The sequence below is a fragment of the Callithrix jacchus genome, chromosome 19 (genome assembly GCF_049354715.1).
Source record: "Callithrix jacchus isolate 240 chromosome 19, calJac240_pri, whole genome shotgun sequence".
Lineage (NCBI taxonomy): Eukaryota > Metazoa > Chordata > Mammalia > Primates > Cebidae > Callithrix > Callithrix jacchus.
Window position 1 is genome coordinate 37,316,007 of NC_133520.1, and position 26,581 is coordinate 37,342,587.

Consider the following 26,581-nt stretch of genomic DNA (forward strand, 5'->3'; position numbering starts at 1 on the left):
CTTTCAAAGAGCCGCGGTAGGGGGCAGAATGGGGAACCGGACGTTCTAAGCCTGTCGCACGAGCGCGACGTAAAGCGGATCTGCTTTATGGCACTTTGCCTTCGCCGTAAAGCGCCGTCGGCGAGCCCACGTGCTTGTGTTGACTGGGTAACTTCCTGGTGAAAAACGCGAGTCCTGCAAGTGGGCAAACTTGACGTTTCGCTATGGGCAAACGCGGGAGCCGGAGTCAGAGTCAGCTGCTCAATACCCTAACTAAAAAGCAGAAGAAACATCTTAGAGATTTCGGCGAGGAGCATCCCTTCTATGACAGGTCTGGAGGGGCGTGGCGGAGTTCCCCAGCCGTCGCAGTCGTAGGCTCGAGTTTATTCCTCTCGCCTCCCGGATAGTGCTTCTCTGGGCTTTTCCCAGGCTTCCCCGGCTCCCGCAGTGCCTGGCCGGGGAGATTGTGGAGCCATCCCGCCGGGAGATGGAGTGCTTCCTGGGCCTTTTTGTTAGCCCATAATTTCATGCTAAGAGACACGCCCGTTGTGTGGGCGGATTTTTGTGTGGTCAGAGATCTTCTAGTAATTTGTTGTGGGTTTTTGTTTCTATAATTTTTTTTTTTTTTTTTGAGACGGAGCCTCGTTTTGTCGCCCATGCTGGAGTGCAGTGGCGCGACCTCAGCTTACTGCAACCTCCATATTCCAGGCTCAAGCGATTCTCCGGCCTCGGCTTCCCGTGTAGCTGGGATACAGGTGCCCGCCCCCACGCCGGCTAATTTTTTGTATTTTTAGTACACGTAGTTTCACCATGTTGGTCAGGCTGGTCTCGAACTCCTGACCTCAGGTGATCCTTCCGCCTCGGCCTTCCAAAGTGCTGGGATTACAGGCATGAACTACCGCACCTGACCTGTGTTTATAATTGTTTTCAATTTACATAAAATGATGGTATATATTTATGGGATACAGTGTGGTATTTCGATACCAATACATGTACCCAATGTGTAATGATCAAATCAGGGGAATTAGCATACTTATCTCAAACATCATTTATTTGCGTTGGGAACATTAACAATCCGCTCTTCTAGCCATTTGAAAATATGGGATAAATTGTTAGTTATAGTCACATTATGTTTTCTGTGTTTTTAAAGAATTTGTCACTGATCTATGCAATTATGATAAGGAATTAAGTGTATTGGTAGTTGCGGTTTCTCTAGAAATTTCTAGGTGCAGTTATGATCTCAGTGCTCATCCCACCACTTTGAGCTGCTTTATCATCAGAGGAACATTCTTTCTTTCTTTTCTTTTTTCTTTCTTTCTATTTTTAACACCTTCACTTTGTGTTAGGTGGAGTGCAGTGCTGAAATCCTGGCTCACTGCAGCCACCACCTCCTGGGCCTAAGCAGTCCTCCTGCCTCAGCCTTCCCGGTAGCTGAGACTACAGATGCACACAATCAGACCAAGCTAATTCTTATTTTTTGTAGACACAGGGTCTTAGTATGTTACCCAGGTCGATCTCAAAGTCCTGGGCTCAAGTGATTCTCCCACCTTGGCCTCCTGAAGTGCTGGGATTCCAGATATGAGCCACCACTCCAAGCCTAGAGGGACATTCTAATTGAGAAATTTGCTAGAAAAAGATGAACCCCGAGATCTTTTCTTTAACCAAGTTGTATCCTTCTTTAGGATAAGAGCCAGTTATTGTGTGATTGTAGTGTTTGTCACGTGACCTCATTAAACTTTTCCCTTGTCGGTTATTAACCATATTCTTGCAAGCCCTGCCTAAGTACATATGTGATTTTTGCATGGCTATATCTAAAACATATTTATAATGTTTATTCTGCCTTTTCATTTAATGTCTTATTTGACTTTTTCCTAATTTGTACATACTAGTAGTTAGAGTGTAACATTGCCTGTTTCTTTTCAGGGTATCCAGAAAGGAAGCAAAACCACGGATTTGTCAACTGGTAATGCTTTATACCTTCCTTTTAATAGTTGGTTTTGGTTTATTACCACTAAGATTATATCTAACAATAAAGCTTGATTACATTTCTATTTTGATTTTAGATGCAAGCTACTATTTTGGCAGTATTATTTAGTTTTAAATGCAGATGTCTATAAAAAGGCCATTGTGATATCTAATACAGAAGCCACAGTTTGAAATTGTCCCAGGAGACTAGCCTGTTAGGCCCTGTTATAGAGCTTACCAGAGGACTCTTAGTGGATCCTAAGGGGGAATATCTTTTCTTCTTAGCATAAAGGAGTCACAGATACAGTGCAAAATGAACAAAGGTCCTATCATATTACAACAAACTAAGAAAAAAAACTGTTTCCCTTTGTTGTTTTGTAATTGTCCTGTTGTTCTGTTAAACCTGTGTCCTAATGCCTAGGACGTAAATTGAATATCATTATAACCTGAAGTTTTATGTTTTAAAAGTCAGCTTTTGGCCAGGCACGGTGGCTCATGCCTGTAATCTCAGCACTTCGGGAGGCCAAGGCAGGTGAATAATGAGGTCAGGAGTTCAAGACCAGGCTGACCAACATGGTGAAACCCTGTCTCTACTAAAAATGCAAAATTTAGCCAGGTGTGGTGGCTCACACCTGTAATCCCAGCTACATAGGAGGCTGAGGCAGGAGAATTGCTTGAACCCAAGAGGTGGAGGTTGCAGAGAGCTGAGATTGCACCATTTAACTCCAGCCTGGGTGACAGAGTGAGACTTTGTCTCAAAAAAAAAAAAGGCAGCTTTCTTCCCATGTGGGGCAGTAGCAATTTGGAGACTATGAAGAGCTTCTAGAATCATAACTAGATTAACTATTTTAAGTAAATTTGAATTTGGGCTTCGTTGAATAGATGTTGGCTTGATAATAGTTTTAGAGTAACAATGATAACAATATAGTTTTTGTTGCTAAAATTCTCATTTTCCTTTTAGTCAGAGAGTTCAGATACTTCAGATTCTGAAAGTGAATCAGAGAGTGAACCAGAACAAGTTTCTGGCTACCACAAACTGCTTGCTACATTAAAGAATGTTTCTGAGGAAGAAGAGGAAGATGAGGAGGAGGAGGAGGAAGAAGAAGACAGTATTATAGATGATGCAGAAATGAACGATGAAGGTGGTGGTAGTGATTTCAGTGTAGAAGAAGAGATGGCAGCAGAGTCTACTCAAAGTCCAGATAGTAAGTGTCTTTGGTATAGGCTCATCATCTTTGCCAGAACTCTAGACAGTTCACCTAATGGGCATGGTATCCTGTATACTGTGTGAGTTGGATGAAAGGACATAAATCCAAAATAGGGATTTAACCTTGTTGGGTTTGATTATATCTTTACAAATGTGATGGAAACACAGAACCTTCTTAGCACAACTATGCAGAAATAACATTTTTGTTTGTGATTTCAGGGACTTCACCAGTACTAGTGAAAGACCTCCTGATACAGAAAAAGGAGAACAGTCTTCTTGTCTGTCTGAATTTATTGAAAAGGTTACTGTTCTTCCCTGAGGGAGACCAAGTTTGATGGAAGATAGACATAAAAATATATAAAAATTTTCAAACAGTAGGTTTGCGACTGCACGCAACAGCTAGATGTAAGGGGTTGAAGAGAGGCAGAGTAGTTGAACACTGCCAGTGTAAATTAGGAAAGGCTTCAGGGATTGTCTCGCTCAGACATCAAGGTGACTTAACTTTAAAATCACCTTCATTGAGTTATCATTTACGTATAGTAAAATGTATCCTGTTTAAGTATACAGTCTGATGGGTTTTGACAAAGGTATACATCAAAATCAAAATACAGAACATTTCCATTACCTCCAAAAATTTTTCCTGTCCTTTTGCCATCAGTTTCCCACCCTTGGCATCAGACAATCACTGACCTGCCTTCTGTCACTATAGATGAGTTTTACCTTTTCTAGAAATTCATATAAATTGAATCATATAGTGTAAACCCTTTTGTGTCTGGCTGGTTTTGCTTCTCATGTTTTTTTTTTTTGAGATGGAGTTTCGCTCTTGTTACCCAGGCTGGAGTGCAATGGCGTGATCTTGGCTCACCACAACCTCTGCCTCCTGGGTTCAAGCAATTCTCCTGCCTCAGCCTCCTGAGTAGCTAGGATTACAGGCATGCGCCACCGTGCCCAGCTAATTTTTTTTTGTACTTTTAGGAGAGACGGGGTTTTACCATGTTGAGCAGGATGGTCTCGATCTCTTGACCTCGTGATCCACCTGCCTCGGCCTTCCAAAGTGCTGGGATTACAGGCTTGAGCCACCGCGCCTGGCCGCTTCTCATGTTTTTCTGATTTATATTGTACATGTATTAGTTGCTTAGTACTTTTGATTTCTGGAGTAGTATTCCATTGTCTGAATATTTTTACATCTCACTATTTTAATACCTAATTTTCTTACAGCCTTAGTTTTTTCTATACCTTCTGATGTTATATATCATTCCAGATATTTTAACTGATCAGTTTTACTGAAATAAAAATTCATTGACTTGCGCTTAGGAGTTTGTTTTGTTTCTATTTTTCTTTGCTTTTTTGGATTTTTAAAAATAAAAATATTTTTTATCATTATAAAAATAATATATATTTACTGTAAACATTTACGAGGGTAATATAGTTACCCTATATGCCTGCTACCCAGAGATAAACATCTTTAGTATTGTATATAACCTTTAAGGCTACATTTTTATGATTTTATATGTGAGTACAAGTGTGTATTTATATTTACGTGTATCTCTATAATGGCCTTATACAGAATGTATCACACAGAATATATTACATAGTATTCTTAATTACAAAGTATTCCATTGTAAAAATGTGATGATACCCCATTGATAGACATTTTTTCTCCCAGTTATTTCTTATAATCAGCGCTGCTTTGGACATCTTCTCATGTACATCTTAGCATACTATGTCTAGTTACTATTTTAGAATAAGTTCCTAGAACTGGAACTGAGTATGTTAATCAGAGTTCTCCAGAGAAACAGAACTAATAGGATATGTGTATATATGAGAAAGAGATCTGGCTCACGCTTATAATCCAGCACTTTGGGAGGCTGAGGTGGGCAGACTGATTGAGCTCAGAAGCTTGAGACTAGCCTAACCAACACAGCAAAACCCCGTTTCTACAAAGAAATACAAAACTTAGCAGGGCATGGTGGCACATGCCTGTACTTCCAGCTACTAAGGAGGCTGAGGTTGGAGGATCACTTGAGCCCAGGAGGTGGAGGTTTCAGTGAGCCAAGATGATGCCACTGCTCTCCAGCCTGGGCGACAGAGCCAGACCTGTCTCAATAAATGAGTGAATGAATGAATTAATGAATGTAACACTCATTCAAAAACATCCTCGCAGAAACATCCAAAATAATGTTTGGCCAGATATCTAGGCACTGTTTCCCAGCCAAATTGATACATAAAACCCTCCATCACACATCACATCTGTGTTGATGATTAGGCTTAATTTTGAAATCTATGTTTTTCTACCTGAATTTGCCTAAAGATAAATAGTATCAATGAACATTATTGTTGGTATAGCCTGAGGAAATAAATTTTGTCAATAGAAGTATAATTTGTGAGTAAATAATTTATAAAATGTTTCTCAAAACAGCAGATGTGGCTTTATCTGCGGACCCTGAGGGAAAAGAAGATGAGGAAGCGCCACCAGGCACATCAAAAGCATCCTCCGATGAGTTCACAGATGCAAAACATGAGTCACTGTTTAGCCTGGAAACCAACTTTCTAGAAGAGGAAAGTGGAGACAAATCTTCGAAAGCATCACAAGGTCATTGCATAGTGTGTGTGATTTGAATTCACCAGTTGCTTAGTATGGAATTTGTACTAATACACATTGAATCTATTATTGGAACAAATAGCAATAAGAACAGTTTAGTGGTTAGATCTACACCTGGGAAAACTATTTCTAAAAGGTACTTTATGTTTTTCAAGGGTTACTCAGTGTTTAGGGGTAGGAGGGGATGTGTAGAAGAACAAACAGCTTAAGAATGATGGTAGGGAAGGCCAGCCTCCCAGGGCTCACCTTTTCATTCTTGGGATCAGGGGAAGAGTTCTGACTTTCTCCCCAAGCAGGAAAAGAGAAAGAAAAAGAGGAAAAATACTTCATCTACCCCTCACTTGCTCTTCCTTTTTGGAGCAATAATTTTTCAGATTTGCAAGACCCAGGGAGGGCTAATCTGAGTGGTCTTTATTACCAGGGAGACCCTCAAAAACCAAAAAGCCCTACCCTTTCTTGCCTCCCACAGACTCTTGACCACTCCTGTGACCAAATGGCAGTTACTTGGACAAGACCTGCCTGTGGCAGGCTTTGACGGGTTCCTGCCGCGTCAGGTCCAGTTTCTCAGCCAGTGCCTGAGTGGGCAAGTCAGGCTGGTCTCGTTCCGTATCCTGATTGCCTTTGTTGATGCCATTGCCATTCTTCAACCCAACTTTACATTTGATGAAACAAATTTTAATCCTCATTTGCCTCATTTAGTTCTGTTGGTTATTTTACAGGAGAAGGAGGAGTGACATGTAGAATTTGTAGATTTTAGTATAAACTCCATTCTGAACCATTAAAACTTTGAAACTTAGGAGGAAACATTAGGAAGCTTGACTATCCCAAAATTTCTCTGGTTTTCTTGCTTGTACAGTTATATTAGCATCTAGAATTCTTACCTCCTATTGTTCACTCTTAGATATTTTAATACAACATGGATTTCATTTGAAGTTTTACTGTTTGGATGCTTGAATGGGTCATTTAACTTTGTTCTGTTTCTTATAAGTGGGACTGGGAGAGAAGGTTGGGTGGCTAGCTCAGAATACTAAAGATTACTCAGAGTGCAGATGCTATCGTGTGGATCATTTGTTCAATTCAGTTGAGTATTGATCATTTCTATGGTCTTGCAGTGCAAGATCAATCAGACATGGAACCTGCTCTTAGAGATCATGCAGTCTGCCAGATAAGACATGTATATATATGTGTTGGAATGGGTGGGTAGGGCAGGTCAGGAGACTTGAGAAAATGTTAACTCTATAGGGAACCAGGGATGGCCTTTTAGGGGAGCTAACGTGCCTAACACAGTAAGCCTGGGAAGTATTTATTGTGATTCAGTGGGTAACATTAAATTGATAATATTTGCATATTCAAAAATGAAGTGAAGGAGAGGCTGGAATTTGTAGTTGAAGGAAAAGCACAGAGGCAGAAGAATTTGAGACACATATATATAGTCCAGAAATGACACTGGAGATGCAGATTGGAGGTATATCCTAAAGTGCTCCAAATTTCAGGCTGAGAAGTTTCTTCAAAGATTTTCAAGCTGGGAATTAATATAATTAGAGAAATGTTTTAGGAAGATGGACCTTTCAGAAGTTGTTAAGCTAGAGGTTGGGGAAAGTCAATTAAAAAAAGATGAGTTAATACAATGAAGATCAACGTGTCATTCACAGGGGAATACCAGAAAATGCCTCGACAGTGCATTAAGTGTGCTGACATTTTTTATTTCTGAATTAGATCCATTTCTTCAACATGTGAACAAAGAACTGAAAGAAAAAGAAATTCAGGCTGTTGCCACAAATCCTAAAACTACCCATGAACTTAAAGTAAGTGTCGCTTGGTCATCCTGGTCCCAAATGGAGAAAGCTCTGAATAAAACAGTGGTCTTGGTTTTAGTGGTCTCGCAGAATGTATGATAGACACCAGTGGTAGGTGGCTTGGGGCACAGGTGTAGCTAGAAAAAGCACCAGGAAGCTGGAGTGTGGGTGCCAGATGATATAATGATAGGTAAGAGTGGATTTGGAGGCCAGCATCTGCAAGGAGCTGTCACATTTGACCTAAGCCAAGTTAGTCTGCTTTCTCGCTATTCACTATTCTTGTCTGCTAGAGAGGAATAATAATGCCTACCTCAAAATAGAATAGTTTACTGACTAATACACAGTTAGTGTTCAGTAAAACAGTGTTCCTTAAAACAGTAGGTACTACTGTTGTTCATTGGTTGGAAATATCTGAGGTAGGTCCACAAATAAATTATTCAGATACTGGGCAGTTTTTGCTTCTTTGTTGTCACCACTGATACCATTCGTGAGAGTTGGTCATCCTTTTTTAATTGAAATTTTTATTGAGGCAATAATTATAGATATACATGCAATTATAAGAAATCATACAAAGACATCTTGTACCCTTTGCCCAGTTTTCCTCGATGGTAAAATCTTATACAACTGTAGTATAATATCACAACCAAGAAATTGATGTTGAAACAAACTGCCAGTCTTATTCAGATGTTGTTTTACTCCTGTTCAACTGTGTGTGCCTGTGCCTATATTTAGTTATATACAATTTTGTCATGCGTATGTTCCCGTATCTACCCCTGCCATCAAGATGCAGAACATTTCCAGCAAAATTTTTTGTTTCCCTTTTATAACCATATCCACCTCCCTCTGTACCGCACCCCACCCCACCCTGATTTCTAACCCCTGTAACCACTAATCTTGTCTCTGTTTCTATAATTTTGTGATTTCAGGAATGTTAAGTGACTCATACAACATGTAACCTTTCGAGATTTTTTTTCCACTCAGAATAATTCCCTGGAGATTTATCCAAGTTATTTCAGCTGTCAGTAGTTCATTTCTTTTTATTGCTGAGGTCGTCCTATTTTTAGATCAGCAATTTAGCTATAACGAAACATTCTTAAACTTGTATACCACAAAGTGGAAGATAGTATTCCTTAGGATTTAAACAAAATGGACAGATTTCTTGCCATGTAACTTGTCAGCACCTTTAGTATCTAATATATATTGTGAATCTCCCTCTGAGGGATTAAGTTTTGTGATGTTTACCAAGGGTATTTGACCATGGAGCTCCCTTGTTTCTGACTCTTATCAGAATATATTCCACAGAACATTGTGGGACAGCTAACAGGGTAAAGATCTCCGATTTGAAGTCAGAAACTTTGGGATCTAGCCCTCAGCTCCATTTTCTTCTGTATAAACTTTGTATCATACGACTTCTGTATGAACCTCAGCAGAACCTAAAGTATAACATGAGTATCATGGTAACTACCTTGCAGGGCTGTTGTGAGGATTAAATGAGATGATCTATATATCATGAAAATGTGGTAAATATAGTACTATGTGAATGTAACTTACTGCTATTCATTTCTAATTTAGCTCTTGATCTGTTTCTCCTCTAGTGGCCTATCCTGGGTCAGCTTGTCTTTTCCTCTAAGTTTCAAAAGTTGGAAACATTTAAACCCCCAAAGGATATTGACTTAAAGTCACTCCATCTCCAGAAGCCTCTGGAATCCACCTGGACTAAGACCAACAGCCAGTTCCTATCTGGTCCCCAAAAATCAAGTAGTCCATTCACCCCATTCCAGAAAGAGCTCTTCTTAATTATGAATTCTTACCGGGACCTGTTCTACCCAGAAAGGACCTCCCTGAAGAACGGGGAAGAGATCCGCCATGTGTACTGCCTACATGTGATAAATCATGTCCTTAAAGCCAATGCCCAGGTGCTGGGCAACAATAGCAAACGCCGAAGCCAGAAGTTTGGAGTGGGTGATGATGATGATTTCAGAGACCAAGGATTAACAAGGCCCAAGGTGAGTGCACCAAGAAGGCTTTGCCCTCAAGAAGGAGGCGGCAAGGCACTGCCATAGAGGTGCCTGACACTTAGCAGGAACTTGGGCATTTTAATAATTGACTGGCATAATGAATGAGCCCAAATGTGAGCACATTAGGTAGACCAGGTAGTGTCAGAGCAGCCCCACAGCAGCTTAGTGGGCTGTTTCTGACAGTGGATATAGCTGCAAACTTATGAGAAGGAGGCACTTCATGACACTTTCCTTAAAGATAAACTCAAAGCATATATAAATAAAAGTCCATTATAAATCTCTTCTTTGTGGTTGTCAGTAGACAGGACCTTAATGAGCCTTTTATCCAATCCCACCATATTATAGCTGTGGGCAGCCCCAAATTTGTAGAAATTTGAAGAGGACATTGATAAAGAGAACCAGGGACAGAGTAGCAGAGATGAGACAAGAACCATGGATTCTCTTCACTAAGCCACATACGTACGTCAGCCTTTGAAAACAAAAATTGACATTTGCCGCTGTAAAGTTATTACTGCTTAAAGTGATGAGTTTGTGCTCGTAAGTCTAAGCTCCAGTGGATTTGAGGCCTTAATAGGAAATGATTTTCAATTTTGTCTACGTTATTATGGAACCAGGTCTTGTACCCCTGCCCTGAACTGCATCTCACCATATTGAAGAAGCCTTATCTTTTTAGAATTTTCTCATTGAGTTTAATAGAATTCTAGAATTTTGATACTAATATGGCTTTTAGAGATTTCTTAGTCAAACTCCCTTGTGTAATAGTGGGGGAAACCAAAGCCCTGACACGTACTTAGTGTCACAGCTAGAACAGTAACCCAGTCCTCTTAAACCTATACTGTACCAGGCTGAATCCACTGCACTCCTTGGGGCTTGAACATCAGGGTTATAAGGTTATTTGTTTCCATTTAGAATTACATAGAAGAATTAGAAGCAGATTATCTGTGAAGCATATTATAATGTGGTGAGTTACGTGATTTAACTGGCGTTATGTCCATTATATTGTTTACAATAGGAAACTAGAAATTATTTATTAAGCATCTTCTGTTTTTATTCTCAACAGTAACTTTAAACATTTTTTAATATACGTAGAAAACAAAGAATGTACTAGAGAAGGCACTAAAAATGCAATGATGTGTTAATCCTTTTTCTTACCTGCTTTATTTCTTCTCTACTTGTTCCAAAGCAGTGGATATTATTCAGTGGGTCTTATGGATAAAATATTAGACTAGATTCTGTGGGAGACAAAAAAATGGAGTAACACTTCTCTTCCTCAAAGAGCTCATGTGTTTATGTCCTTGAGTTTTTACTGGTAAGTATATCTGGTAGAGACATTGGCTTATTGTAAAAGGTATTTCCAAGTTCTGCTTGAGAAATGCCTCACATGGAGCCATGGGTCTGAAGCCAGCAGGCCATGGTGCTGGGGTTATGAGCCAGGCCCTGTGCAAAGCTGGTGATGTAGGTATGGTTCCTGGCTGGGAGCCACTGCTCTACCTGAAGCTTTTTAGCTCCAGCTCCTTAGCAGGTTCACCTCGAACTCCAGTTCCTTCCTCTTGCCCCTACTCAGGCTGATGTTGCTCTCTGCATAGGTGCTGATAGTGGTGCCGTTCCGGGAAGCTGCTTTGCGGGTGGTGCAGCTCTTCATCAGCCTCCTCGAGGGTGACAGCAAGAAGAAAATCATTGTGAGCAACAAAAAGAGGTTTCAGGGAGAATATGGATCAGATCCCGAGGAGAGACCACCCAACTTGAAGAGACCTGAGGATTATGAAGCCGTGTTTGTGGGCAACATTGATGACCACTTTAGGATTGGTAATTCTTTCTTAGCAACTTTGAGACCTAATATGTGAAGGTCAACATAGCTGGAAACCAGAAGCTGGAATTAGACATTTTCCCAGTGGATCACCCACTCCGCCTCTCAACAGAACCAGTATGCCTTTGAGACATGTTGTTTGCAATGGGAGAGTCTTGCCTTGGCTAGTGGGGTGGACATTAGGCCAATGGAGTAAAGAGGGCCTCTGAGGCCATATTTGAAAGGCACATATACATTTATAACAGGAATTTATAACAAGTGTATAACAGAAGTGTATAAGCATGCCCATAGCTGGTAGCAGATAGTCAGATGCTGTAAGGGGTGCTCTAGGAAGTGAAGGGGCTGATGGGGTCATTCTGGGGAGGCTGAATAAACTGAATGTCTGTACATAAGGCGGACTTCCACCTGTCTGCTATGTAGATGCCTACCCTGGATAATCTCCACACGTGACTTGCATCCAAATTTTTACATTTTTGCTTGTCTCTCATTCAGCTCCCATTGACTTTGGTTGGTTATACCTTTATAGAGTAAAGTTCTTGGGAAAATGTTTGTTAGTCACATATCCTAATTCGCAAACACTTATTGAGTATCTACAGTGGGCCAGACACTGTTAAGAAGCTGGGAATATGCAAATAAATGTAGAAATAAAAATTATAGTTCCCATTGCTAAGGAAATCCAGCCTATGACAGAGAACAGGCAGTGCAGGATATGTATACAATGGTGGTTCTTGGAGCATTTAAAGCAATCCCCCTTACCCAAAATGGGGACAGGGTGGTTAGGAAAGATGTCGTGGTAGAGGTGTCATCTGTACTAGGTGGAAATCTGTGTAAGATTTAGCCAGTTTCAAAGGGAGGTAGCTGAGTGGAGGAAAACATTTCAGACAGGAAACTGCCATTGCAGAGGCATCAGGGTGACTAAGCTTGGAATGCCCTATGGTTCGCACAGGCTTTGGTATGGTGGAGTGCAGGGCATAAGGAGATGAGGGCTGGTGTTTTGTTTGGAACATATAGAGCTGTCCAGCAAGCAGTTGGCATATTGTTCTAGAGCTCAGGAAAAAGATCTGGGCTAGTAATACAAATTGGTGTGATAGTGATGTTAAAGCTGTCATCAGTGAGTCAGTTTACCCAAAGCTTTATGCAGCATGAGAGCAGAGCTGACAAGTGAATCTATCGGTTTGTGGAAGAAGAGTTACTTGTATTTGGAAAGATGGACAAGGGCCAGGTTAGTGATACAAGCAGAAGTGAGCACTGAAGTCATGGAAACGGTTAACAAGGAAGAGAGTATTTCAAGGCAGCTGTATTTTCTGTGCCATTTGTACATTCCTCATAAAGAAGCTCTCAAAAGCATTATCCTGTTGGTGACTGAGGGCTGCCGGGACCTTAGCAAGAGTCATTTCTCTGGAGTTCTGAGAATCAGAGGCTAGATTGCAGTAGAGTGAGAAGTGAAGGAGAAATTTGAAACGAGGGACTATTAACTGGAGAAATTTGATAGTGACATAAAGGAAGAGAAAGTAGTAGGTAGAACGGACTATAGATATAAAGGTAAGATTTCTCTTGTTCTTATGTTTTAATAATTAAAGCATTTGAACACAGTTATGTGCTAAGGGGAACATACGAGATGTGAAAGCTATAGAAGTAGTAGTGGGCTGCTTTGAGAGGATGGAGGGTAATGGCTTTGTAGTGACTAATGAATTGGTGTGTACTTGGCTGTTTTATATAGGAGTGGCAATACTTCAGAGAAGCATCCGGCTCTATGCCCCATTTTACTCGTCAGATATCCTCATTGCTTCCCCTCTGGGCTTGAGGACCATCATTGGTGGAGAAGGAGAGAAGAAGAGAGATTTTGACTTTCTGTCTTCTATCGAGCTTCTCATCATTGATCAAGCTGACATTTACCTGATGCAGAACTGGGAGCATGTCCTGGTAATGCTGGCCATTCACATTCAGTGGGATAGCATTCACATTTAGAGGGATAAGATGCTCAGCGGTTTAAATCCTGAAGAATTATTTAAGTCCAGATTAAAGCTGTTTGGAAGCAAGGACACAGTCCATGTTTTCTAATTTGAAAAAGTCTTTTGTCTCCTTTTCTACCCGCCAATTGTCCATAATTAAACGATCTAGAGATTAAAATTCCTGTTAGTTATTTTTAAATCTCCAGAAAAGATTTCTTTCCCTTAAAATTTCTTTCTACTAGCTTTAGGGTGGGTGGGTGAATGGATGGATGGGTCCTCACCAGGAACATCTTTACTTAACATAATTCCCCTTGTGGTTTTTGGTTATGCTCTTTTGTTTGGCCTGCTGACAATGGGAGAACACTGCTCAAGATTTTTTAATGTTGGATCTTGTTTTGTAGAGAAACAGAGGATGTTTTTATCTCCCTAATGTAATTTGTACTATAATTGTTTTTCTCCTTCTCCACATATTCTGCTGTGTTATCAGTTCAGGATTGAAAAACTGCTTTGGAGCAATCCTTATTAAGAAACTATAGGTTTATTTTCCTAAGGCATATGGGAACTCACCCCTTCTGCAACCCCGGGACCTGAAGCTTGCAGGAAGTTTGGGACAAATGAAGGGTAGTTCTTACTTCTAAAATGGGAATTAAATTTATAGTACTCATTACCCTTCAATATCTGTTACAGTGTAAAAGTATAATTAAAACGGAAAAGGCATTTTGGCATAGTCAAGTTTTATTCTTAAATTTGATGAAAAGGCAGGTAGGATGATACTGGGAATATTCCTAATGTTTGGAAAACCAGGTCATCAAGGGACAGCAGCTCTGTTTTCCATGCCATTTTCCTTCTTGTCCAAGTCTGGGACTTGGGCCCCTAGAGAGACCAGTGTGGCATTTCAGAAGTTCATTTTAAAGAAACATTCCTATAGGTACTATTTTGATCCTTTTTGAAAATTCCAGGAGGTGGCCAGTTTTAGCTTATCTCCTTCTTGGGGATGTTTGGCTAACCATGGGCAAGTCACTCACCCATCTGAGCCACAGTTTTCTTGTAATTTAGGAGATGATAGTACATGCTCTTTGGGGTTAACTGAGTTGATAGATTTGTAAAATGTTTAGCAATGTACACCATGTAAATGCTCAATAAACACTAATGGTAGTATTATTTCCACTCAAAGCATTTGATGAATCACATGAACCTACTGCCCCTGGATTCACATGGGGTAGACTTTTCTCGAGTGCGGATGTGGAGCCTTAATAATTGGTCCAAGTACTATCGCCAAACACTGCTGTTTGGGGCCCTTCAGGATGCCCAGATCAACTCAGTGTTCAACAAGTACTGCGTCAACATGCAAGGCCAGGTGGGTTCTCGTCTTATTTCCTCAGTATCTTCATGAGCACTGTTTATTGTCTGGGTCCTGAGGCAGAAGGAGGGGATAGCATCTGCTCAGAAGGAGGATGGCTCTTCACCTAGTGCTGTCATTGACTACTGGCAGGTGGCTGTGAGGAATGTCCCAATGACAGGTTCCATCAGTCATGTCCTGGTGCAGCTCCCACATGTCTTCCAGAGGATGGAAGCTGAAAACCTAGCTTCAGTGATTGATGCCAGGTAACTCACTGTTTGCATCAGGCCCCTGGGGACCACATAGAGAGATTTGACTTGGGTGTGCAATCCTAGAAATTGATTCCATTTTGCTTTTATTGATTACTGTCTACCGAATCAGATGAGATAATTTAACTTAATTATGACATTTGTCAGAGGAGGAAACTGAAGCCCAGAGAGAAGTAGTGACGTGGCCTAGTTCTCATAGTTAGTGGCAGGTTTATTTCTGTAAATTGGGACTCTTTCCCTCTTGACTGTGGCATTTTGAAATTACACAGTTTTATGCTACAAAGTGTCTCATGTCAGCAAGTTAATTGTAAGCCCCTCAGGGAAAGAACTATTTTTCTAATTGTGCAGATAATTTCTCCCTTTTTCTTCATTGTGTTTAGTTAGTGAACCCCAAATAGCTTAGTTGGGCTTAGTATATGGTAGATGTTCAGTGATTATTTGTTGACTCACTGACTGACTGATGGAATGAATGAATGAATGAACAGCATGGCGTATACTTCCTAGAATAATTCTCTGGGATATAATGCATTACATCTGTTTTTTACAATGAATAGTGTTGACACTTATATTTTAGTGTGCTTATCAGGTTTTATCCTTACATAATCTCTTTGAGAGGAGATAAATCATATTGGCCCCTGGGGAGGTAATCTTTCACACAAGATTGTGATTTTCCCAGGGTCACACAGTTAAGAAACACCATAGCTTAGCTGTAGAACGTTAACTTTGCACTTTGCCATTCCAAATCAGGTTTAACTTTTTTGTGAACAAGATTTTGCCGCAGTACCGTGATGCAGTCATGTCTCACACGCTCATCTATATCCCCTCCTACTTTGACTTCGTGCGTCTTCGAAATTACTTCAAGAAGGAGGAACTGAATTTTACCCACATCTGCGAGTACACGCAGAAAGCTGGTGTCTCCAGGGCCAGACACTTCTTCCTTCAAGGAGAGAAACAGTTTCTGCTTTTCACAGAGCGCTTCCATTTCTACAAAAGGTAAAGTGTGCCAGGTTTCAAGCCTCCTCTCTGCAGGGAAAGCGCAGAACAAATCATGGCCTGCTCCGAGTGCATGGCAGGCTTCCTGGTGTTACAAGGTCATCTCTCACTCTACCACTCTTACAAAGTACCCAGAGGGTTTTTGGTGGGGACGAACTCTTCTTAGTTGGTTAGTTAGTTTTCTCCCAAAATGGGCATTGCTGAAGACGGATGTAGAAACCAAAGCATACCTTGTCTATAGACCTGGGGTGTCGCTGTGGTTGTACACTACAAGAAGGACATTACAGAGCTGAACTACTCTAGACAGGGACAACTCAAGTGAATACAGGACACTTCTTCAGGAGTGTCCTTCTTGCAGGAGGGACCTTCCCTGTATTCACTTGAGTTGTCCTTGTCAAGACCTGTTCCCTTTGTTTTCCCTCAAAAGTATTGAGAGCTGTGTTTCCTGGGGAGATCGAGGCTGAGTACATTGTCAGTTTCCAGACAACTGGAGTGTTCCTGAGGTATGCACAGATACTTCCTACCAAGGAGACTAGGACTGTAGGCTCCTTGATGTTTGCAGAAGGCAAAAGGGGAAGGGCTTTGAGTTGAATGTTGAAGGGTTTCAGTATTTGCTTAGATTGCCTACCAGGTGACTTTGACAAAATAAATTGATTGGCCTTTTTATTATTTTTTTAAAACTCAGGCCGGGTTCTATAATCCCAGCACTTTGGGAGGCCGAGGTGGGCAGATCACCTGAGGTCAGGAGTTCGAGACCAGCCTGGCTAACATGGTGAAACCCCGTTTCTACAAAAATACAAAAAAAAATTAGTGGAGTATGGTGGCGTACACCTGTAATCCCAGCTATTCTGGAGGCTGAGGCAGAAGAATCTCTTGAACCCAGGAGGCAGAAGTTGCAGTTAGCTGACAGCACGCCATTGTACTTCAGCTTGGACAACAACAGTGAAACTCCATCTCAAAAAAAAAAACAAAAAACGTCTCATTAGAGGGTTAGGAATACTGAGCCTTCTGTTCCTGTTTGGCCTAGTGCTAGAGCTCATGTATTTTATTGTTTTGCTAAGTCTCTCCATTGATAAATGGTAAAAGGCTTTTTTATTTTACTTTTTTTTATTTTCAATTCTTGTGGGTACATAGTCTTTTTAGCCCTTGCCTATAGAGGTATGTAAATTACATTCTATTACCCAGTGGATTTAAGTTCTGACTTTACTGTTTTATTAGCTCATAATGGATGCATTTTCTCAGAGAATCCCAAATAGATATGCCAGAAATTTCTAAATCTTCGGAGCACGTTACACGATGCACTTTGGCATTGCATTACCTTTTAGTTTATGCTTAGGATGGTGCTCCCCAGATATGTTCTTGTTATCAGGATGGGAAGGGAGGAGTCCCAGCACTTCGCCAAGGCATAGCAAAGCTGGCATGATATGAGCTCTTAGACAGTTGAGGACTGAATATGTGTTTCCCAGGCTCCACTCTTGGCTACCCAGAGAGGGCTGTTTGGCCAAAGAGTGTTAATGAATGCCTGCTTGTTGGCATCATTATTTGCTCTGTTGCAGTAAGTTGTTGTTCAATTCATGTTGGAAAGTATTTGGGGGAGTTGCACTCATCAGGTTTTAAAAGCTCTTAGCTTTCTATCCTCTTGACAAATGAAAGCAAGCCCTTTAAGTGAAGTGGATGGATTGGAAAACTTCCCAGTGTGATTGTCTATAGTAAGTGTGAATTAAGCTGGGATGAGGACTGCTCTTAAATATTTCAGCAGCTTTTCAAGGACAGGGCATGGAGCCCTTTGTAAGCAGGACAGTCCCCTGTATTACACTGTCTATTTACCAAACCATGTTGCCCTCAAAGTCACAGTAAGGACAAATCTCAGCATATGCCATTTGCTTTATGCCCTGGGCTAGGTTAATTGGTGTTTCTTTTACAGAATATGAATGAAAATAATGTGCTTTAGAGTTCTGCAACAGCTAATTATCTCAAGGTTTCCAACTATAGAATTTTTTGCTTGGGAGATCACCAAGGTGATGATGGGTGTTTGGTGTGCAATGCCTTTATGATTTGTTTTTTTTTTTTTAATTTGACCTTGGAAAAAGTACATGTTTTTTTGGTTTGTGGTTTTTTTGTTTTGTTTTGTTTTGTTTTGTTTGAGACAGTCTCACTGTATTGCTCAGGCTAGAGTGCAGTGGTACAATCTTGGCTCACTGCAGCCTCCACCTCCCAGGTCCAAGCAATTCTCATGCCTCAGCCTCCAGAGTAGCTGGGATTACAGATGTGCATCACCACGCCTGGCTAATTATTTTTAGTAGAGACATGGTTCCACCATGTTGGCCAGGGTGGTCTTGAATTCCTGGCCTCGTGTAATCTGCCCACCTCAGCCTCCCAAGCCTCCCATGCCTGGGATTACAGGCATGAGCCACGGCACCCAGCTGGAAAATGTATATATTTTAAACTGTAGTATCTGACTCTGTTTTTATATTCTCTATGACAGCTGGCGTTTTAGGAAGATTAGAATTCATTTTTGAGTTAGCAAAAATTTTTTAACCTGAAGATTTGTTTTATTTGGGGAAGATTAAACTAGCAGAATCTTAGAATTGGGTGAACATTTGGTCATGATTACCCTCCCAGCAATGGGTCACGGCTCTTTTCCAGTGTGTTTTCAGTGGGTCACCGCAGCAGGGAGGATCTCAGCCAGAAGGCAAGTCAGAAACTGGAGGTGGGGTTTGTGGAGTTTGGAATGGCTGCTGGGGAGTTTCTGAGTACTCCCTTCCCCTACATGAGAATCCAACTTCTAGAAGTAGTAGACTTGGTCTTTATGGACCAGCGGAAGGAGCTAGCTCTTCAAGTTCATTGTGGTTGCCTCATTTGTCTTTAACAGTTGGCTGGTGAAATAGACATCTGGAAGGTCCTGTCAGGATGGTTAGGCTGTGTTTCTAGGGGGTCACTGAAGACAAAGCATATGCCAGGGAGGAGGAAGGCAGGGGAAGGGGTGCCCAAGCTATGGAAACTTGGCACTAACTGCCCCTTGGAAGAGGTTCTGGCCATGTTTTCTGTTGCCAGGAGATACTTAGTCTCTATTGTGGGTGCATTGGGACTGAGATAGGTGTGTGTGTGTGTGTGTGTGTGTGTGTGTAATATAACACTTAATGGCTTTGTTTTATTTTGTTTTTCCTGATTATGAGGGTATTATACAGTTACTGTAGAGAACTCGGAAATTTTGGGTTAAAAATCTCACTGCCCTGATACAAATACTCTTTTTGGTATATTTTTTCTTTTTTATATGAAAAATGTGTGTGCGCGTGTACACACATGCACACACACAGGTGTTTTTTTAAAAAAAAATACTGGCTGGATGCGATGTCTCATGCCTGTAATCCCAGCACTTTGGGAGGCCGAGGCAGGCAGATCACGAGGTCAGGAGTTCGAGACCAGGCTGACCAACATGGTGAAATCCCGTCTCTACAAAATTACAAATATTAGCTGGGCCTGGTGGTGGGCGCCTGTAATCCCACCTACTCGGGAGGCTGAGATAGGAGAATAGCTTGAACCCAGGAGACGGAGGTTGCAGTGAGCCGAGATTACGCCACTGCACTCCAGCCTGGGCAACAGAGCAAGACTCACTCTGAGAAAAAAAAAACTAAACTAAAATTGGAATCTCTTTTTCTTTTAAGGAATTTTTTCCTTTGTCTTAGATGTTTTATGTGCTCACTGAAAAAATATTCAAAGACGTTAACATTTTGGCCTATGTATTTGTATATTGTGGATGTATTTTTAAGTTACTGTTTATAGCTCTATCATATCCTCTCTTCATCCAGGTTTTTATCTGAAAAGATTTCATTTTGAAAGAAAATTGCTAGAGACTAACAATAAACATCTGTTTATTTATAAATGCTTTTACCCCAAATTCCGCCAGCTGTTCACATTTTATCACATTGGCACATACCCATCTTCTCTCTATTCCCACTCATATCTCTTAGTTTTTCTTCCTGAACCATTTGAAAGTAAAGTAGCGGGGGTCTTCATTGACACTTTACCCCTAAATATTTTAGCATGTAGCTCCTAAAAACAAAAACATTCTTTATCCAACCATAACACCGTTATCATACTACTTGATGTTACTACAATAATATCATCTGATATTTAGTCTATATTCAGATTTTCCTGGTTGTCACCAAAATGACCATGATAGTTCTTTCCCCTCCAGCCAAAAAGGATTCCGTAAGGATCATATATAGCATTTGGTTAACTTAACTGCTTTTGTTTCTTTAATCTAGTTTAGTCCTCAATTGGGGGACAATATTGCTTCCTCGGGGACATTTGGCACTGTCTGGAGACATTTTTGTTTTGGTTATCACAACTGGAGGATTCTTCTGGTGACTGTAGTGGGTTGAGGCCAGTAATGCTGCTAAACCCTCATGCACAGGGCAGCCCCCAGCAACAAAGAATTATCTGTCTCAGAATGTCAGCAGTGTTAACACTGAGAAACCCTCATCACTCTCTGGCTTTTTTGCTTTTTCATGACGTTGACTGTTTTTTTGAAGCGTCCGATCTGGTTTCCTGTAGAATGTCTCACAGTCTGGATTTATCTAATTGTTCCCCTATTATTTAGATCTGTGGTTTCCAAACTTTGCTATACATTAGAATAGAAGCTTTTAAAAGTCCAAATGCCCAGGTCACATGCCAGTACCAATTAAATCGCAATGTGTGGGTATGGGGGCCAGACATAAGTATTAAAAACACTAACAATTGGCCAAGTGACTTCAGTGTACAGCAGCTTGGGGATGACTGATTTAGAATAAACATCTTTTGATAAGAATTCTACTTAGGGAATATTATGTACTTTCTACCTCATGAAGAGGCACGTAATGTCACTTTGTCTCATTCTTGGTGATGCTAAATCTAAAATCACTGAGTCAATATGTGTATGTAATTAATAAGCAATGTGTGAGGTAAACATCACCTTGTTCTTAATGCCTACATACTATTACATTGTTTAATTAAGCTAGCTTCCTTTTAGTGGGCATATAGGGTTTTTTTTTTTTTTCTGTTTTCTGCTGTTGTGTATAGTAATGCCCAAAACATCCATATGCATATATTTTGATGAAATACCTACTTATTTTGTCAGGATAGATTTTGAAAGGAAAACTTGTTAGCACAGAGTGTACACAATAAAAAATGTGTTATGCGTTGCTACTTATTTGCTCCTTCTCATCTTTTCCGTATCTTCTCCCAAATTTATAGACAAAGTAATTTATGCTCCATTGACCTATTTCTGCAAAACCCCATGGACTGAATTATTGCTACTGATGTGATCATCATAATGGTATCTCATTGTTTGGATGTCTTTTTCTTGCTTTTTCTGTGTCTTCTGTAACTTTCAATGGAATGTGGAGACTGAGGTGAATAATACTTATGTCCAGGTGTACCCCCTTTTCTGTAGGCCACTGGTGAGGGTGCTGTCAATCTGGTCAGGATTTGATTGTTACTATAGATACCCTCCCAACACCACAGACTTCAAATTGCTCCAGCAGACAGTGGGCTTGGTGTAGGGTTTACAGAGCTGGAGGGTTTTTCTCAGTGTCCTGATCACTCAGATGTCACTGAGGCCTCGACCCGTGTGCCAGAGAAGCATCTCCCTCCACACTCAGACCTCTCCTCACAGGAGGCCTCTTGCTTGTATCTCCTTGCAAGGCATGAAGTCCGGGGGAGGGGGTGCTCCTGGTCCAGCTCAGTTTTTGGTAGGCCCTTTATCTTCCAAGCTTTGGGGGTGAGGCTGTCTCAGGGTTCCTGTCCTGCCACCTCTGTGTCAGCCAGACTATCTTTTATCTGTGAGGAATCTTTGTGGTGAAGTGTATACAGCTCTTTCCCCAGTCGTGGCAGAACTCTGCTTGTATCAGTGCAGGAACTTGGGCTGAACAGGTTTCTTACCCCTTCCCCTGGGGCAGAATGCTTTTTACTGGGTGCAAGTCTTGTGTGGAGGAGAAATGGAAGGGTGGGGGTTTGCTGCCCTTCCCTTAAGTGAGACAATTTTTGCTTCTATTCACCCTCCCCCTCCAAGGGGTTTGCCTTTGCCTGTGATTGGGGGTGGGGGCACGGTGGTTCCTTTCTCCCATCTGCTTCAGGTTTTTGCCATGGGTTTCACAATAATAGGCCTGGGAAATAGGTGGGCTTTCATGTCCCTACCACCAGTGGGTTCTCCCTCGGGTCTTTTGCTTTGCCTCCAGTCTTTCTCCAGGGCTCCCAGTGCAGAGCTCATGAGTGGATATGAACTAAAGGAGCATCCGGGGATCCCTGGGGTTCTAAAATCAGGCAAGCCTATTCTTGACCTTTAAGAATTTGTTAAAAGCGAATCTATTTTCTTACTACCCACTTGTTTGGCAGAGGCCATCTTTCTCCTCTGCTCTGTCTAAAGTACAGGAGTTCATGTGTCCTGTGCTTCCTCACAAGTGCTGTTCTTTGCAACTCAGTCCATGGTGGGCTGAAGCTGGCTCACACTGGCTCCTGAGACCTGGTTGCACATCTCTGTGTCAGCAGCGTGACATTGGTAGCTTGAAACTGATAAATCCTTCAAATTAGCACCCTCCCTTTCTCCCACTGAGGACCAATTATTAAACATACACCAGCTCACCACCTAATTCAGTTTACCTGATTGCCTCATGATGGTAGTTCTCTGGGCTCAAAAAAAGGAACATTTTTGTATAATAGATGATCTGACTTTTTCTTATTAGTACAGGAGCAATATTCTCTTGAGTTTTATACATTCTAAACAGAAGTGGAACTCAGTGCTGTTTTTGTTTGTTCTGAGAACTAGTGAGGTATAACAGCTTGTTCATTAGCCATTAGAATTCCTTCTTTATGGAAAGATGGTGTTGAAAGGTGAACCACATAATAGATCACAGTCAGTTTGGAAAAGGAGGGTCTCCAGAGAGATCAGGATGAGCCGTGAGGGAAAAAGGCAAGGAAAACTTATCTTCTGTGAAAGAAAGAAAATCCCCAAGGAAGTCTAACATCTTCACTGTTTGAGAGAAACCAACAGGAAAAGTCAGAACCTTGTCAACATATAAAATCTTTTGTTACGGAATCCCACAGGGAACGGGTGACCTCAACCTGACTTAACCATACCGTGAGTTAGTCCCCTGGGTCTACACCGCCTCCCCACCACAGGGCAGCTCTGTGCAGCTGAGAAAGAGGTGGAAATGCATAAGCTGTTGAAACTAATTGCTTTCTCATGATGCCTAGCAGGTCCTCAGGCAGGATTTTGTAAATAAATGAACTTGGGACGTCTGCCATAAAGTTAACATGTCTCCAGAGTGGCAAGAAAAGACTAATGGGAGTGTATTTACAATTTGTGCAGTTTGTTTTATGTACTGGGGCTGACCTGATCTCCATTATAGAACATTCTTTTTTGCCTGATTATAATAAGGCTAATGTTCATTTTAAGTGCCTGCTTTTTAAGTTTTCTGTGATGGATTTTTAAATCCCAGTCTACTATTCTTTCCCATGATATCTCAGCCAACCCTGAGTAGTATCAAGAAATGTGTATTTATTTTATCATTATTTTAAGCCAAATATTAGGAATTTGAATATGCTGCCACAAAATAAGTACTGCCACCTCAGATTGCAATAACTTTGGTTCTGTTATTTGTGCCATTGTTTTTCTCCACTAGCAGGAAGCAACAAGCATGAACTATGCCTCTGTACTAGGCAGTTTTTTTAGAACTTGTTTCTCAAGTTGACATAGCCTCTCTCTTTCCAATTCTAACAGGTATACAATCAAAGGCATCAGGAACCTTATTTTCTATGAACTGCCGACATATCCACACTTCTACAGTGAAATCTGTAATATGCTGAGAGCCACCAACAGAGGAGAGGAAGCCACGTGGACCTGCACTGTTCTCTACTCCAAGTATGATGCCCAGAAGTTAGCAGCTGTGGTTGGTGTGGAGCGGGCGGCACAGATGCTACAGTCCAAGAAGAATGTCCACCTCTTTATTACTGGAGAAAAATGAGATTTTTGTTGAACAGGAAACGGCATTTGGCATGTTACATAATCCTTCCTTCTGTGCCACTTGGTCTCAGTTCTGATTACTTGCAGGAGAAGCATTGATGCAAAGAAAGAGCATGAGGCAATGTCAGTATTATCTGACATTTCTTTCTTTTCAGGTCATGTGTCCCTGAAAAGTTACATTTAAACCATATTTTGGTAAATCACATATTTGAGAGGACGAGAGGGGGCTAGAAAGACTCTGGGAAGTTGGAACAAGAAAACTTTCACTTTGAATATTTGAGACAAGGACTCTGGGAAGTTGGAACAAGAAAACTTTCACTTTGAATATTTGAGACAAGGACTCTGGGAAGTTGGAACAAGAAAACTTTCACTTTGAATATTTGACACATGGATTCTTTTATTACAGATACCTCTAATTGATACATTTAGTAAATTAGTTCCGATTTTTCTATTTGTTTGACACTTTTTTAAAGTAAGGCATACTCATTGTTGCTTGTGAAAACTGGTTATGAGACATTGGAATACTTCTTACTGTTACATGTCATCTTAATTTTGGATGGCATGGGTTTTGTAAAACTTATTTTCCCCCAATCAAACTTTTTAAAACCTTAAATAGTCTAAATTCAGCCTAGAAGAGTACATTGATTCACTGATCTTTTTATATACTCGTAATAATTAATGTTTTTAGTTTTGTTCAAATATATGCTTAATATCACATTATATAAAAATATCTGCTCTGTTTCAAGAAGTAACTTTCTTGAAACTCCATCTTAAAATATCCATCTTTAACAGTAGTGTCTTTATAATAACTAGTCACTTTTTGAGTCATAACAGATACAAATAAAAAGGAAATTACACTTTTAAAAACATTTTTATTTTGAAACATTCCCAAACAGAAAAAATCACAAGTACAGAACCTGAACCATTTGAGAGTAAGTTGCCCCCACCCAATGGGCCTATCACCTTTAAATACTTGAGTATATATTTCCTGTAAACAGTTAAGGGTATTGTTTCTGATTAGGAGTGCCCCACCAATAAGGATAATGCAGATATTCCAAACTCCAAAAAAATCTGAAATATCCCTGGTCCCAAGCATTTCAGAGAAGAGACATTCAACCCATCCTAGTGTGGACTTGTAGTTTCTTCTTTGATTCGGTGGGTTACAGTTCGTTCCATCATTATTTCTTTAGATGCTTAACTGGCCTCAAATATGGCCAGTGGGAGCACCTTCAAGTTAGCCCCTGTGTACTTTTGACATGTCCCCCGGCTACTTGGTCACTGCTGTATTTTTTGACAATAAGACATTCCAAGTTTCTCTCCTGCAGCCCTGCTTGCTTTTAGTAGGACGTGATTTTAAAAGGTTAGATGGGAATGCCTTCTGTCATGGTGCCACTCATCCCAGGCTCCGTGGTCAGAGCTAGGGAATTGTGTACATGTATACACACACATATGTACACACATTGTCTAAATTTGCTTCACATTAATAACCAAATTTACTTTCATATCCATATACTGAAAACCATGAATTCACACCAGAACCTCCAGTTCTAGTCCAACAACACAGGGTTGCTTCTCATTTGCTTTCTTTCCATTTTGATAAGTCCTTTCTCAGACAGTGGCTCCCTTTATCCTCCGTGTAATAACCCGTGATTGGCACACATTTTTTTTTTATCTTTGGGCACACTTAAAGTCGCTTATCCAAAAAAAAGTAAAATCACTTTTGAGGTAGTATTTCTGCTAAATATTTAGACATTTTGACTTCTGTCTTTTTCTTCAGCATGGTAAGTAAAACCGTTTATTCCATATTTAGATGGTTTTCTAAATTTCAGAAAATTTAGTTGATGGATAAAAGTCAACCGAACTCATGCTACAAAGAACTTTATATCTATAGGCATGCCCTGTGTTTACTGGCATAATGGTGCTGCTGCTTAGACCATAGATCCTGTATATTATGAGAAAAGAAATGAGTATTTGCCTAGTTGGGAAATGTGAAGTGAAGGGAGTGTGATTACCTTTTTCTTTTTTTTTTTTTTTTTTTTGAGATGCAGTCTCACTCTTGCCCAGGTTAGAGTGCAATGGCACAAACTCGGCTCAGTGCTCTCTGTGCCTCCCGAGTTCAAGCAATTCTCGTGCCTCAGCCTCCCAAGTAGCTGGGACTACAGGCGCGTGCCACCCTTCCTGGCTAATTTTTTTTATTTTTAATAGAGATGGGTTTTTGCCATGTGTAATGGAACAGAAGGAGTTAATTAAGTTTACAAGTCATGGACAGACTTTATGTTGTCTTCATTTCCTTATCATTGGGAGTATTCCGAGCTCAGAATTTTCCCAATGCAAAAAAAGGCTCTGAAGAGCCGGACCTGGGAACCTGGCCAGTTCCCTGATCCAATTTTTGGTAAACACCTCAAGGATGTTAGTTACATGATGAAGACATGGACAGTGTCCTGACTTGACCCTTTTTTGTTTTAAAAAGTATAAAAGATTGTTTAGCAGAAGCCGAACTGAGCTTCGATGGTGATTTGGTTTGGACTTGCGAAAACCTGTGCTGCTTTATTGCCGGTGTTGAAGTTTGTGAGCGTCTCTAGGTATCCTTGTAAATAAATTCTTTTTCTTTCTTTGTAAATAAACTCTTTTTCTCTATATACCTCGGCTGGT

The 26,581-nt window shown here is 40.7% G+C and overlaps 2 protein-coding genes across 4 annotated transcripts in view; one reads left to right on the forward strand and one right to left on the reverse strand.

Moving 5' to 3' along the window:
• The window catches only part of IRF6 (interferon regulatory factor 6), a 218,629-nt gene that overhangs the window by 42,617 nt on the left and 149,431 nt on the right, over positions 1–26,581 (reverse strand). The window lies entirely within an intron of this gene.
• Positions 137–26,568, forward strand: UTP25 (UTP25 small subunit processome component). Of its 2 annotated transcripts, none has more exons than XM_008985621.5 (12): positions 137–310; positions 1,903–1,942; positions 2,906–3,149; positions 5,571–5,744; positions 7,470–7,558; positions 9,145–9,555; positions 11,154–11,373; positions 13,095–13,297; positions 14,501–14,683; positions 14,819–14,931; positions 15,682–15,927; positions 23,687–26,568. In XM_008985621.5, the coding sequence occupies exons 1-12, from the start codon at positions 204–206 to the stop codon at positions 23,928–23,930; spliced, it is 2,274 nt and encodes a 757-aa protein (XP_008983869.3). In that variant the 5' UTR covers positions 137–203; the 3' UTR covers positions 23,931–26,568. The 2 variants fall into 2 exon arrangements, with proteins under 2 accessions (XP_008983869.3, XP_002760813.3); XM_002760767.6 differs by having other exon boundaries at positions 5,574–5,744.

What these genes read in the sequence shown, in the direction of transcription:
- UTP25 (XM_008985621.5), top strand. Translation starts at nt 204, where the DNA reads ATGGGCAAACGCGGGAGCCGGAGTCAGAGTCAGCTGCTCAATACCCTA. An exon ending in AAGGATTAACAAGGCCCAAG is followed by an intron (nt 9,556 to 11,153) that starts GTGAGTGCACCA and finishes CTCTCTGCATAG; the next exon opens with GTGCTGATAGTGGTGCCGTT. An exon ending in GCGTCAACATGCAAGGCCAG is followed by an intron (nt 14,684 to 14,818) that starts GTGGGTTCTCGT and finishes GACTACTGGCAG; the next exon opens with GTGGCTGTGAGGAATGTCCC.